Source organism: Episyrphus balteatus, chromosome 1 (genome assembly GCF_945859705.1).
Source record: "Episyrphus balteatus chromosome 1, idEpiBalt1.1, whole genome shotgun sequence".
In the NCBI taxonomy this organism is placed as follows: Eukaryota; Metazoa; Arthropoda; class Insecta; order Diptera; family Syrphidae; genus Episyrphus; species Episyrphus balteatus.
Window position 1 is genome coordinate 49,568,384 of NC_079134.1, and position 14,317 is coordinate 49,582,700.

General features: G+C 31.4%; 1 protein-coding gene and 2 long non-coding RNA genes across 3 annotated transcripts; all 3 read left to right on the plus strand.

Annotated features, from left to right (window-relative positions):
• Positions 1 to 8,062: 8,062 nt before the first annotated feature.
• Positions 8,063 to 9,187, plus strand: LOC129907558 (uncharacterized). Its single transcript, XR_008771081.1, has 3 exons — positions 8,063 to 8,188; positions 8,329 to 8,483; positions 8,881 to 9,187. It is a non-coding gene; the product is annotated as an uncharacterized LOC129907558 (long non-coding RNA).
• A 2,099-nt stretch (positions 9,188 to 11,286) lies between these two features.
• On the plus strand, positions 11,287 to 12,090 carry LOC129905694 (uncharacterized). Its single transcript, XR_008770635.1, has 2 exons — positions 11,287 to 11,529; positions 11,643 to 12,090. It is a non-coding gene; the product is annotated as an uncharacterized LOC129905694 (long non-coding RNA).
• A 330-nt stretch (positions 12,091 to 12,420) lies between these two features.
• Positions 12,421 to 13,214, plus strand: LOC129905695 (ATP synthase subunit d, mitochondrial-like). Its single transcript, XM_055981235.1, has 3 exons — positions 12,421 to 12,640; positions 12,699 to 12,879; positions 12,939 to 13,214. Exons 1-3 carry the CDS (start codon positions 12,522 to 12,524, stop codon positions 13,173 to 13,175), a joined length of 537 nt encoding a protein of 178 aa, XP_055837210.1. The 5' UTR covers positions 12,421 to 12,521; the 3' UTR covers positions 13,176 to 13,214.
• Positions 13,215 to 14,317: the final 1,103 nt, after the last annotated feature.

The window sequence follows — 14,317 nt, forward strand, 5'->3', positions numbered from 1 at the left end:
TTTTTTCAAAAATAATATTTTTCTCATAGATATTGGAAATAGAAAGTTTTGATATTCCCAAATCTTAGTGGTCAACAACATTAATCGTTACGCTCCTGATTTGTATTAAAAAAGCAGCACATCATGAAACATATATATTTCGGATTAAACATCAAAAAGAAAACAAGTTTTCGAAACTTTCAGGTTCAGTAAAATTAGGTGTTTTACATTTTTTCGCTCATTTAGATTTTCTGATGGAATTCAATTAACTTTGTTTCTATTTGTGAATTTGGTACCTTTTTCAATGAATCTAACTAAACCTAATTCATTTTTCTTTTAAAATTTGCAATTAAATCGCCCATGCTCTGCATTTCATTTACATATTTGATTTGTCTCTCAAAATGTGTCTTCTTAATTTTTCTTTTAAATTTTATTCCTTTTTATTCCATTAAAATTGCCAATAAAATTGCATCCATGTTCAAAGCAGCAGTCATTTCACTTTCAGTTTTGACAGATCGAAATTTTCGAAATCGATCGAAATGATCGATCGATGATATTTCATTTCACGTGAAATTGTTAAGTGATTTCAATTCACTTTCGGTCGGTTGGTCCCGTCGCGTGCAAGCCGTTTCAAAGATATAAATATTCATAGGCAGAAGTGTGCGTGGTAGGGGCGCGAAAACTTCACTTAATTTTGTAGAACGTGTTCTTATAACATTTATACCAACTTTTTTGCAAAAGTCAACTTGGTTTTGGAAAATTGACGCACTGTGCGGCGTTTGTCGGTATTGACAGTGATTGGAAATTGGAAGATAAAACCTCAAAGTGTACGGGTTGTGCAAGGACAGTAACCTAGCCAAGAGAAAAATGCAGCGCCCGAGATGGCTAGATTTTAGTAGTGCATGGACAGCAATGCTCCGATCTATCCCAGAGGGACGGCGCGGGTCGAATTGGAAGGGGACCTCAATCCACTTGGTCATCATAAGTAAGAGTGATCAAGCTTTTGAAAACGGCCAAGTTACGGAATTATTTATCAAAGATGGTTTTATTTAACAGTTTTGGTTGGAAAATGAAATTATTTATTTCCTGGTGGTGCTTGGCAGATTGCCTCTCTTAATCTCTCTAATTATACCTGATATGATTTTGGTATTCAACTTTTCTTAATTTGATAACAAATAGGTTCGTTCACATTACACCAGCAGACTAATATAACCGAACAAGGCACACAAAACCACTTTAAGTTTTTATTTAGTTTTCTATTCGTTTTCACTTTTTGCAACTGTATGGGTAGTGTGTATCTAGGATTTATTCTATAAGGCATACTCTATACACGTACTTAAACACCTGCAAAATGAAATGAAACAGGATATTGCCGCTCGACCACACCATCACCACCATCATCATTATTGCCACTACAACCGACCGTCATCATAATCATCATCATAATGAATAAGAGTTTTTATCTATACGCAATCATCATCATCAACATAGAGCCCAGGCATATCACACAACCCCTCGTCGCACCGCTTTTGCCAATTAACCAAGAAAACCCAACTAAATCCTTAAGTATCCTTATTCACATCCCGCCACCATTCATCCATCTACATTTCCACCTCAACTCAGAGAGCTCAAACCCCTCCTTCATTCATATCCCCATCGCTGCTGGTTCCCATCCCCCATCCATCCATAGCATCCCCCAAACACCCTAACCCAACCCCAGCCTCTCAACCCTCCCGGACTTGGACCACTAGTCATCATAAACCAAATGTTGCTGTGCTGGCAACAACTGCTGCTAATGCTACTGCAGATTCTCAGGGGTAAGAGTAAGAGAGTTTATACTGGGTACTGGCACTGGCACTGGGGTTATGGTTAAGCTAAAGGGTGCTGTTCGTTGGAGATGGAGAGGAGACGCTCTCAGACCACTTTACTCTACTTTTAATTAACGGAAAGTGGTTCATTAGAGCTTATTCATTAAAGCTTGGAGTAATTAGTGAGCTCTAATGAATGCTTCCATATAATAATATCTGGAAACTGAAATGGTGTACTAAACACAAATGCGCATATATATAGAATATACATATGTTTGTGTACGTTTGTATACTTACCTAGAGGTTGTGTATGTATGTATTTTGTATATATACATATGTAGTACATCTGTGTTATCCTTTTTATGTATACCTGGCACAGGACGAAAAGCAAAAAAAAAAAAAAACAGAATAAGAGTTAGGTGAGTGAATGCTGAAACATTTGCAGATGTTTAATTTTATTTAGTTTTACACGACGACGATAAAAAAAATATTTAAAAGCAAAAAAAAAAAAAAACAAGGGATAAAAGGGGAGCAAATGGCTTTGGATGGTAAGTCTTTTTTTTTCTGAAAGCGATTCATATACACGAAGAAGATGGGGTATGGATATCTTTTTAGAGTGTTTTTCTCTAAATAGATAGGTTTTTTTTGCTAAACTTTCATCATGTTTCTTTGGTCAGTTTTAGATTTTTGCAATGTTAATTTTATGTCAATTAGCTACAATTTGTAAAACTTTCCCCCAATGTAGGTACCAAAATTAAATTTTAATTAATATTCAGACAATCTAGTTTTGAAAGCTGAGAAGTTGAAGAAGATATTGGTGAAATTGATATATTTTTTGATATCTCAGCAAATATGTACATTCTTGTTTCTTTTCTTGCCACCCTGTAACTAAATATCGCTGGCTGAGAATTATATACAAAAAATGAGTTTAATACACCACAATTTTCGTAATTTCAACGGCTTACAGGATTAATAAATAATCTCGACGATACTGGTAAAAAATTCATACAACTTCCACAAATTTATTAATATAATAAGGTTCCATTTTATTCAAATTGCAAGATAGAGCCCTTTTAATGTTGTTTTTTTTTCAAGCAAATAAATACATTGATTTAGGTTACATACAACTTTTTTGCACAAATTTCTCAACATGAAATCTTATGGAAATGATCTTTTTATTAACTGAAGTAAAAATGAAAGATCTTTTGATATTTTTGCTGGTATTGAACAACATTGGTAAAATCGGCTAACTTGTTAGTAGATAGTTGAAAGTCAAAAAACCACGATATTGCTCCAAAATTTCATATTTTGGAGCAAAATCGTCGTTTAATTTGTCGTTTTTTTACTATCAACTATCGACTATCGATTTCACAACAGGACTTTTGCTAAACAGCAATGAATTTTTTTTATCTCGTTGTGTAGATACTCTTTAAACCAAATTATGTACTATGGATTAACTTTTGCAATAGTTCATTCGGGTTGCATCTTAACCAAATTAGAGTAATGTTTTCTTGTTGGCCAAGAATTGGAAGTGATTTTTTGATAATACTATAGTAAAGCAATTGCAAACGAGATTCAGCTTTCAACTAAATACCAAAAAAGCAAAAATACTAAAAATTAACTAATTTTTATTTGTATTTAGTTGTCAAATTGAGTATTTTTTTTTTAAAGGTAAAGATTTTACTGTGCTTGCGGAAGTGAACTCTTCCTTATTCATTCTTACAATTATGTATATTTGTTTATTTCTATTTATAGTTTTATCGTATAAGACTTTTTTTTTTATTTGAATAAATTTATTTACATTATACAAGGATACAAATAAGGCACTTAGAACCAAGATGATACTCCTCTAAAATCCTATCCTCTTAAACTAATATGATTTCTAATAAAAATAAATAGAATGCGTTTAAACTCTATTTTATAATCAAAGTGAAGAACGAACTTCAATTCAGTTTAACAAAAATTTTCTTATTAAAAAAATTCAAGTGTAGCTGCTAAGATTGAAATGATTTTTCTGTCTTTTGGCAACAAAGCATGCTAAAATCCGCATAACTTAATAAAAATTGTAATTTTTTTTTTCATGTCTTTTTTTCCGTGTACCTAATTCAACAAAAGCAGGAATTGTTGTTTTCTATAAATGCAACTATGTACGTGATTTGCGTTATTTTTCTGTTTTTTTTTTTTAAATAGAATTTGACAAGTCCTTTCACTGCTTAGTACAAAATTTAAATAAAATAAAAATAAAATCAAAGCCATCTTCACAATGAAACTCACTTTTTTTTCCATATAAAATCCATTTATGTAAGCTCTTTAGAACTATAAGGTTCTATTTTGATCCATAGAACCTTTTTCATAATATTAAACAAACTTTTTCATAAAAAGGTTCTATGTCAAAGCTCATAGAATCCTTTTTTGTGGTGAAATTAATGTTTTTTTTAGAGATGCCGCAAACTATTCGGCCACTATTCGGTATTCGGCCTATTCGGCCTATTTTTCTGGTATTCGGTATTCGGCCGAATAGTTTAACTATTAGGCCGAATACCAAATGGAGAAGAAAAAAGACATAAATTATTATACCAAAATGTGTGTTTTATTAAAAAAATTTAATTTTAGTACCTACTTATAATCTACTAAAGGCAAGTTGTGGTGAATGAAAACTATTTGTTCCGCATTTGTTGTATAGTAAACGATTACGTTTATCTTCGTAGACTATTTCTGCTTCGAAAAATAGTCTTTTACTGTAAACACTTGTCCCAGGAGAGGAAAGGTAGACTTTAGCAAATGTTGTCAAAATTGGAAATTTTGTAGTATGTGTTGACCACCACTTGTAAGGGTCCGCTGTTCGATCTTGGCGAACAGTCCTCATATCAGTGTTGCCATGAAAATGTTTTGAAAAATCTGCTGAAACGACGAAAAAAAATCTGCAATGCAGACTTTTTTTTAAATTTGGGACACTCAATTTGAAAGTTTGCGAACAGGTGTCAGCAAAATTAATAACGAGAATATTTTTCCTCGCTCAAATTGTTAAATTTTCTTAATAGTTGTATTGTTATCCATTTTCCTCTATAAAATTAAAATCGTACTGAATTTTTGTTACAATTTGCATTTGAGAAAATGAAATGTAAAAATCAAGAAGGAAATTTATACAACGTTATGAACAAACTCCAGCTGATTTGAAAACTATAGTTAAATAATAGAAAAAATTGATAGTTTTGGCAAAATAAATGATGTCTTAATTCGTCCTAGGCCTTACTTTAATTACCATTTTATTAGATTTTTTTGGAAACGTTAAGTTTCAGTTGCAGATTTATGGTTCTTAAAAGTCTGGGAATAGGTTGAAAATGCAGATAAATCTGCACTATTGGCAACACTGCCTCATATGTAATTCGATTTTAGATGTCTACCTTTGCAGCAGTAGGTAGTGTGTTCAGACATTTATCTTAAAAGTAGTTCAGTTATTCATCGTTACAATACGATGTTGTTGGGAATTTTTTAAGCCACATCTATTCTTGAGACAAAGTATAAAATTTACCAACGTTTTTTTCTGATTATCCTTGGCCGAATATTCGGCGGCCGAATATTCGGTATTCGGCCGAGGAGCGTGGCCGAATATTCGGTATTCGGTATTCGGCCAAATCGATGTTCGCGGCATCTCTAGTTTTTTCATGGTTTTATGATTTTTTAGGGTCCTTTATAAGATCGCATCAATAATTTAATGATACCTATGTAACTATTTATTCCAAAAACCGACCTTAAAAAACTTTGAGATCGATTTTCTCAAAACTAAGGTGAGTTGACATACAACCCTATAATTCTCATCAGCCAGCAATATGTGACCTTAACTAAATTTTCCTCTTAGAACAAGCAACTTTTTATATAAAAATTTGGTAAATGTATAAAAAAAAACTTAAAATTTGTTCTTAAAATATAAAAAACAACTCTTTAAATGAAATAGAGCTCCAAAAACAGTATACTGTTAAATTTCTCTTATTAAAATGCATTTTTAGAAAAAATCAAAATCAAAATCGTTAAGGCCGCTTTTTAAAAATGTAATTTTTTATAAATAATTTTTTGAAAAAAAAAAATTTGAAAATAAAAATAAACTTTGATTTGATAAGGATTTTTGAAGAAAACTTTTTTTCATTAAAAGATAGACCTTATTTAAAATCTTATAGGTACTTGATTTTCTAAATTAAAATCGTAGGAGACGTTTTTGAGAAAATTAAACTTCTCCAAAATTGCTATATGACAGGTACAGTTATTTTTGGTCCAAAAAAGTTAATTCCAAAAACCCCTCTGTATAGGATCCTAAAACTGCTACATACCACCGACAGACATCCTGACAGACTGATGCACAGTGCGTTGACCAGTGGACAAAAATAAAAAAATCAATTCTATTATATGATAAAAAACCGGTGCTTTATGTGTAGGGCTTATATTCAACAGTAATAAAACACAGTTTTTCACTGCTTAAATATAAGATTCAATAACATTAGTGGTGTTTTTCATGATATTTTGATTATTCAAGCTAAGGTTCAAATTGATGTTTATCATTTTTTTTTTAAGTGAAAACAAATGTTCTTTACTTTTTTTTTTGTTAATTATCAAAATGATTATCTGAAGATCAGGTGTGTATGTCAATTTGTTTTTGTAAAGTGAAATTAGTATTTAAAAAATATAACCAAAAAAAAGTCTGTTTTTTGTGACTCAAAAACTAAATTTATATCAGACTGTAGCAAGCTGTAGCAGAATCTTGTATGCCACAAGGTTCCCTTATATTTCTACTTTCTTATCATGCTCACCTTTTTTGCTCATACTTGCTCATCTTCAAAATATTTACATTTTTGTTGACTCATTTTCAGTACTAAAAAGTAAGAACTTTATCGAAAAATTGGCTTAAATTGTAAAATGTTCAAACATAAAGGTGATTTATGAGTTTGTTTTAAGAAAACAAAAAGCTGTGGATACTAAAGCGCCTTTCAAAATATTTTGAATATCAAAATATCAGGGAATTTAATTGCACTTTTGTCATCACAATTTTCTCATTTTGTCTGCAGAGTTAGCTCTCATTCGATATTATTTAATTGTTTATTATTTTTTTGTGAAATTTATCATTACTTTGATGAAATATACCATAAATATGTGTTTCTGAAGGTTTTCTTATTCAAAGAAACACAAATTGTTTATATTCTGATTTTTGTCCATATCCCCCATACACTCGACGCACTGTGTGATGGGACTTTCGAGAGCCACTTTTTTCGCATTCTCTATCATCGTAATATCATGGAAATTGTTATTTCAACTTTTTTATTACGAATGCATAACTTGATACATAGTACCTATAAGTAAAAAAGTGATGTAATTTGTTGGAATTACCATGGTTATGTTATGCCCACATTACCTTACCACCTAACCCACTGTACCTACTGCATACCAATTATGCAGAATGGCAGTTGTACGTTACACTTAATGTGACACAACACTCAGTGGGTCAAGTCAACTTACAGAATGCAACTCAGTAGGTCAAAGCTGAGTAATGTATTTTGGAAGTTCTTAAAGAAGTTCCAGGTTGGTCTATGGAATTGAAGTGAGTCGGATTATATCGCTTAAAGAAAACGGTTGTTTCAATATAACGTCGTAAAAAGAACTTTAACAGTTAGTTGAGAAAGGTTTAGTACTAGATCTACTATTCGTGTACTGGAAAAGAAATCACACACGATTTTATATTTGTTTGTAGCTTTTCTATGGCAAACCAGAAAATTCAACGATTTTACACTTGAAAAAATATTTGTAGATATTTTAGTTTTGATTCAACATGAAACATGGTATTTACATTTATGCCAGCTGTGGCTCAGTGGATAGATATGTTACTCGGAAGCAAAAGTGTTCCAGGTTCAATTCCCGGCTGAGGGTGGAAATTCTTTCAAATAAATATAATTGTACGCAATTCAAAAATAAGATTTAAACATTCAGAAAAAAGAGGGAGAGCGAAGGAATGAAATATTGTCTTAAAAGGAATGGAATCCTTTCAAAATAATCCGAAAAACCTATGAAGCAAAATCATTGGTAAAATTGAATCATGTTTATTTTTAATGATTTTACCTTGTTTTTATTTCTGTGTGTATGGACAACATTAAATCAAGTAAGTTATCAAATAAATAACATTTGAGGCGCGTGTCTACACTAGTGGATTTACTTTTTCCAAATTATAAATTAAAAAGTTCACTGTGGTGTATGAGTACTATTTATTTTACTTTCTAAAAAATTAATGAAACTAGATGGCCTTTTTAACCAACTTTTCCCCTGTTTTTTTGGTTTGTAAAGCTTTGGCAGCTCTGATCCTTCTTTCAGCGAAGTGGGTCTAAACACCTCGTTTTATTTAACTATCAAGATTTTAAATTGTGAGAATATATTTAACATTCAAGTAAAAAGTTAACTCTAAATTTCGTTGTTATTTTATTCGCTCTTTACGAAAAATCCAACAAATCCACAGAATAAATCCGATAAAGTAATTGATAACTTTCTTCAATCTATTTCTTAGGTTTGTCGTCGTTATTTGAAACCTGGAATTCCTAGCAACTATCAACCCATTCAAAAAATTGAATTAAAAGTAAAAACAAAACAAAAATATCCCAATATCATCAGAACAAATCCATTTCACGTTAACTCTGCTGATGTGCATTCGTTCATGTGCTGGTAATTCGTCAAGAATTTTGATTGCTTTTAGAGAACAGAATCACCAAACACCCACTACCACTCTCTGCCTTTTGCAAAAATTGTTAAAATTCCTAGCACGTATCCGGTAATATTGTCCAATTGAAGTATGTATTTCCATTGCATATATGCGGGCTAGCGTCAACAATGTCACACTGTTACCACGAAATCCAATCGTCCTCATAGCTCACACACACACAAACATGACTAACCTACACAATGTAGAAAATAGGAGACTCTATACGTCCCCTTTCTGATTTCAGAGATCCTATAGTTTCATTCAATTGAATTTTGGATGATGCAATGTTACACATATAATTTTCGAAACAATCTTCCTTCGAAATTCCGACCATCAATTTCTAATTTTTTCTGATTGCAGTATTTTCCAAAATTTTGGGTTCGATTTGGTAAATTGTTTGTTCAGTTCGTCTTCAACTCATATTGTTGTGACGTGCTTCTTGCTTCTATGCATTCTGATTCTCTGCTGACGGATCTTGGAGTAATTGTGCAAAATTAAGTTTCCACCGAAGCGTAACGATTCGTCAATCTCGATTATTTACTTTTGGGGATTATATTTTTTTTTTATAGACAAGTAACCACCGGGAAGGTGTGTGGATTGAACGTGGCTGGAATAAAAAAAATTATGATTTTGAATAAAAGGACTTTTATTTAAAAAAAAATTAAACGTTAACAACGCAATGGGAAAGGTTCATTGTTGCTACGTGATTTGTATTATTTGCATTTCGTAATTGGAATGAAGTGTAGGTTGAGCGAATGAAATCAAAGATTTTTGAAGTTATACCCCATACCCCATCTTTGGAAATGGTTGTGAGTTTCAAGACACTAGACTTTTGGCTCTTCATAGAAAGGAAACACTAACAATATTAAGATATACATTTTTAAACAGCCAAAAATTTTTTCCTATATTTTTTTAGGCCCCACTTTTTTGACTAGATCTGAGCCTTCTAATCTTTTTACGTTACTAAAAAAAATTGACGAGTCTGTTTATTGTTCTGGTATTTCGAAATTTTAAGATCTTCATGTGGGACATCTTCATTTTATAAAGACTTAAATACTTTGAGCTTCATATGACATTTTCATGAAACTTGGCAAAAAGTTTGCTTTTGCGATAAGAACCAAGGGTCAAAAGAGTTTATAAAAAAATTGGGTGGAAGGGTGTTTTTTCGCGGAAAAAAAGGTAAAAAATATGGTGAAAATATTGTTTGTGGAATATGACACATATTTTTAAGTTATTTTTGATGCTGAATCTAATAACATAAGAATAAATACGATTGCTCTAAGAGAAGTTAGTGTTGATTAAAAACAAGGGTGCTTGTTTTTTAACTCCAACCAACAGGTTAAATAAAACCGAAACCCATGTGGAAAGCATGATGCAAATACATCAATGAAATTCTGGATGAAGATTTAAGATAAAATATAAAAATATTTTTGGTGAAAGGGTGTTTTTTTTGAGGTGTTTTGAGGAAATAAGGAAAATCGCCATAAGTCCGATAAAATCAATGGCATAAGGGTACGCTTACGAAATTTATTAAAACTGTTGTCTTTCCCATGGGAATTACGTATAAAATAAGTCTATAAAGGGTGTTTTTTTTTGGTGTAGAGAATTTGTGGGTTTATTGGAAAAATTAAGTAATAATACGGAAATTCAGCAATTATATTACTTTTGAGATTGGAAACAAGAATCTCAAGAGTCTATAAGAATATAATGGTATTTTTTTGAGTGAAACAAAATTGATGGGTTATCCCTTTTGATATTTGGTAAAAACGTTGCATTTGGAATAGAAACCAAGAATAAAAAGTTTTCATAAAAATAAATTTGGGTGAAAGGGTGTTTTTTTCGAAGATTTAGTAAAATTTGTAATTGGTCCCAAAAACCCAATGATTCGCGTAAAACGCCTATGAACTTAAATGTAAACGATCAGTTTTTCATCGAAACAAAAATAAAATGAATCATTGGCTTTTTGGGACATGTCTCATCGGACATGTCACATGGGACATCTCTCTTTAAATATCTAGCCACCACTTCCACTTAGTTTGGCCTATTTCGTGTGGTGTGTGGACCATTACTTTTGGGACGCCCTACATGCGAAAATCCAACATTTTCTATATTTAAAATTTAATAAATACTTTTGCAGATGTCGGATTGATAAAGACTGTATTTATTGCAGCTCAATGTCTGTTCGTCAAGTTTTATACATTTTGTATCTGTTAAGTTTTCTGTTTTTTGTTTAAAAAAATAAGCGAAATTTTGTTGGAAATGGTTGCATTGAAATAGAAATATTTCGAGATGTACGCAATGCATTATGCAGATATAAGTCTTAAATGAATTCTGATAATATTGTTGAATGAATATAAATATGAAATTACCAAAATTTTGTCGAAAAATTAGAAAAAAAAATTAAAAACTTTACACGTTTTATTTTAAAAAATCAAAAAAAAATCAATATGGCTGCCTTCAAACGCTTATAACATAAGAACGTCGCAGATAATGTTAATGGTTATGGTCTTAAAATATAGATAAAAATATACAAATGATTTTTGGTTTTTTGAATCCATCATGGATGTAATGGCCATACCACCACGGAGTTTAAAAAAAAAACAAGAGCGAGGCACATTTTTGACAGATAACTGCCAAAGTGTATGTACAGTGGTGCCAAATATTTGGACGGATTTCAAATACCTGATGTCGTTTTTTTGTACAAAATATATATAGATACCTAAACAAAAACAAAACACACCTAATGTAAAGCCTGAACTACATCAAAACACAAAGTCAAAAAAGTACAAAAAAGTAAAAAAGCTCAAAATATAAAAATCACATGTATATTTACCTGACATCTATTGGAAAAAAAATAACTAAAAAAGCTCTTTTGTTTTTGAAGTTTTAAATTTCAAATAAAATTTTTTTTTTAAAGTAAACAAGGGAAGTTCGACCTGGATGAAGTTCGACTTTGAGGGAATCGACTACCTATGTATAATTGAAAAAAAAACTACACCCATTAAAATGGTGAGGGAACCAAAAATGAAATGCTTTTTTTTTTAATATAGAATTTATTTAAAATTATTTGACATTGTATACAAATGTTCATATTTCAAAATGCACCAATCCCAATTTTGCAGGCGTTGACAGCTTTTGAAAATGCGACGAAAACTATCCTAACAAACACTGAGTCATTTGTTGCAAAATGTTGCAAGTCTGAAGTATTTTCGCTTTTTATCCCAGAGCGGCGGATTTCTCTTTGAATGATGGTTATCAGAAACTCATCCTCAGCTTCTGCAAAATAGATTTTTTTTTACGTGAAGAATTAAAAAAAAAACTTCAATTTAACAGACCATTCGATTCCAAAATCCAAGTCTTTTATGATCCATTCTTTAAACGCACAGAAGCAACAAAATAAATGAGTTTCTTCAATTTAAATTGAACCATTACAAAATCTTTGAATGTCCCATAATGTATTTAGGTATACAAATATTCTAAAACATTTAATAATGTTATTTCTTGCTTACGGCATTGTTTTCCAGACGTTTTTATAAATTTAGCTGATAATTTTTTGATATTATTTTGAAATGACATTTATTTGTCAAAAGAGCTTTTCTTCGCAAAATGACAGGAACTATGTGATCGCAGAGCTACCTTACGGAAAGGATATACAAAATTGTTTGAGTGTATTTGTTTTTGAAACTTTGTGAAAATTGAAAGCTTGGTCTTGTTCAAGCTTTTTGAATCGAATACTTTTTTAAAATGAAAGGGAGATATACAAACAAGCTACTAGGGGGAAGAAGAAAAAACATCTTGTTTACTTTTTTGTACTTTTTTGACTTTGTGTTTTGATGTAGTTCAGGCTTAAGGTTATCATGAAGAAAAGTATACATAGTTATATTTTACTTTACAATATTTTTCATTATCAAGCAATCTCCTTAAAGATTTGACTTGTAATTTATTTATAATTATATTTTGAAATAATTTTTTCATTTCAACATTTATTTTGATATTTTAAAATGGTTTCAAAAATGCCACCAAAAAATGTGGCCTTACTTATGGAATTGAGAAAACGCTGCCCAAGAAATCAAATCCATCATTTAGAAAACTTGTTTGCGAAACGACAACACTACAAAGAGTTTGTTTCTTTCGAAATGTTTCAACTCAAAGAGATAAGTCATATTTTATATCTTCAGGAATCTAAGAACCTTAAAAAAGAGTCTTCCAATAATTGACTGGGATTACTATAAGCGTAACGTCCGATCTGAATCTTTGGCTGTGGTAGAAGAATTGGAAAAGAAATATACGAGTTTTTCTGTACCCTATCCAACGGACATTTATACCAAACAATTTGAGCAGCTCAAAGAAGATGTTAAGGTTACTATTTTATTGATTTTTTGTGGAGGAATTTTAAATCCAAAATCTTCTTTACAAAGGTTCAAATTGCTGAATTTAAAGAAAAATCCAATGAGCGTATTGCAGCTTACGAAAAGGAAATGCAAAGAATACGATCGTTGGTACCTTTTGATCAAATGACTTGGGAAGATTATTGCGATATGTATCCGGAAGAGGCACCAGATTTTATAAATCGACCAACTTTTTGGCCTCACAATCCAGAAGAACAAATTCAACAAGTAGAAAGTCAAGAACAGAGCACGAATAAAACAAAATAAAAGAGAAGTCAATAAAACTAAAATGTGGTGAATAAACTATTCCTTTTTTTTGCATTCGTTTGTCCAGCTCGAGTTCTTCATGCATTCTCAAAATCATCATTTGTCCACCACCCTCTGTTTAGGAAATATCATTTTTTTTTCTAAAAACCCCAAAAATTTATTTTTTTTTTCAAAAATTCAAACGGCAATCGTTTGTCTACCTCGGGAAGATTCCAAATAAAAGTTACGCATACACCACAGTGTACTCGCATGTACTGAAAATTTCAAAGTCCCCAAACAGTTTTTTTATTCAAAATTATGTTGTTTGGCCACCCTACCATATTATCATTTGGGCGTGCCATAGTAGTTCACATAGTCGTGTTGGTAGGTGTGTATTTTTAAGAGCCCCCGCACAGACTTGGGCTCCTAGTGTGCGCACAGGCAGCCGACTACAGAGGCGGCGGAAGGGGTGTGCGGAGTGTGCCCCCGCACACGGCCCCGCGCTTAGAGGGGCCCCGCGGGGGCTTAAAATTGGCTTGTTTCCACTCGATTTCCATGATTGCATTGAGATGAGTCGAAGCATACATTGGCCACTTTTTGCAAAAGTAGGAAAGAAAAAATAAATTAGACAATTTAAGATTATTGTTTGTTTTTTTTTTTTCTCAAGTGAAGCAGATATTTAGTTTGCCAAGCAACTTGGATTATCTAAAATTTTGCTTTAAAATTCTCAATTAAATTTAAAACTCAATGAAATTAATACATTTTTTGTTACAAAATCTCAGTGATAAAAACAGTTTTTTTTTTTCATTTTTCTATTTTTCAATTTTGTATAGGTATTTAAAATTGTATGAAATAATTTTTTGTAAAGGTTAAGAATGGGTAAACTTTATTTCCCTTAAAAAAATTCTTTGCTCGTTTACGCTCGCAATTTATATAAACTGATTTTTCACACTTTCTACCAATTTAAACACTTTGTTACTTAGGACTTAAGAACATTTCTGTTTTCCGCCGCCAATTTAATGATTAAAAAGGACCATTTTATTCAGTGGAATTTTCGAATTTTCGCTGTTCCGTATTCGAACAAATTTTGCGGATTCATTGATGTTTCAAAATACGGACGGATTTACAATCCACCAAACTTTAAAAACCCGTTTTAAGTCAAA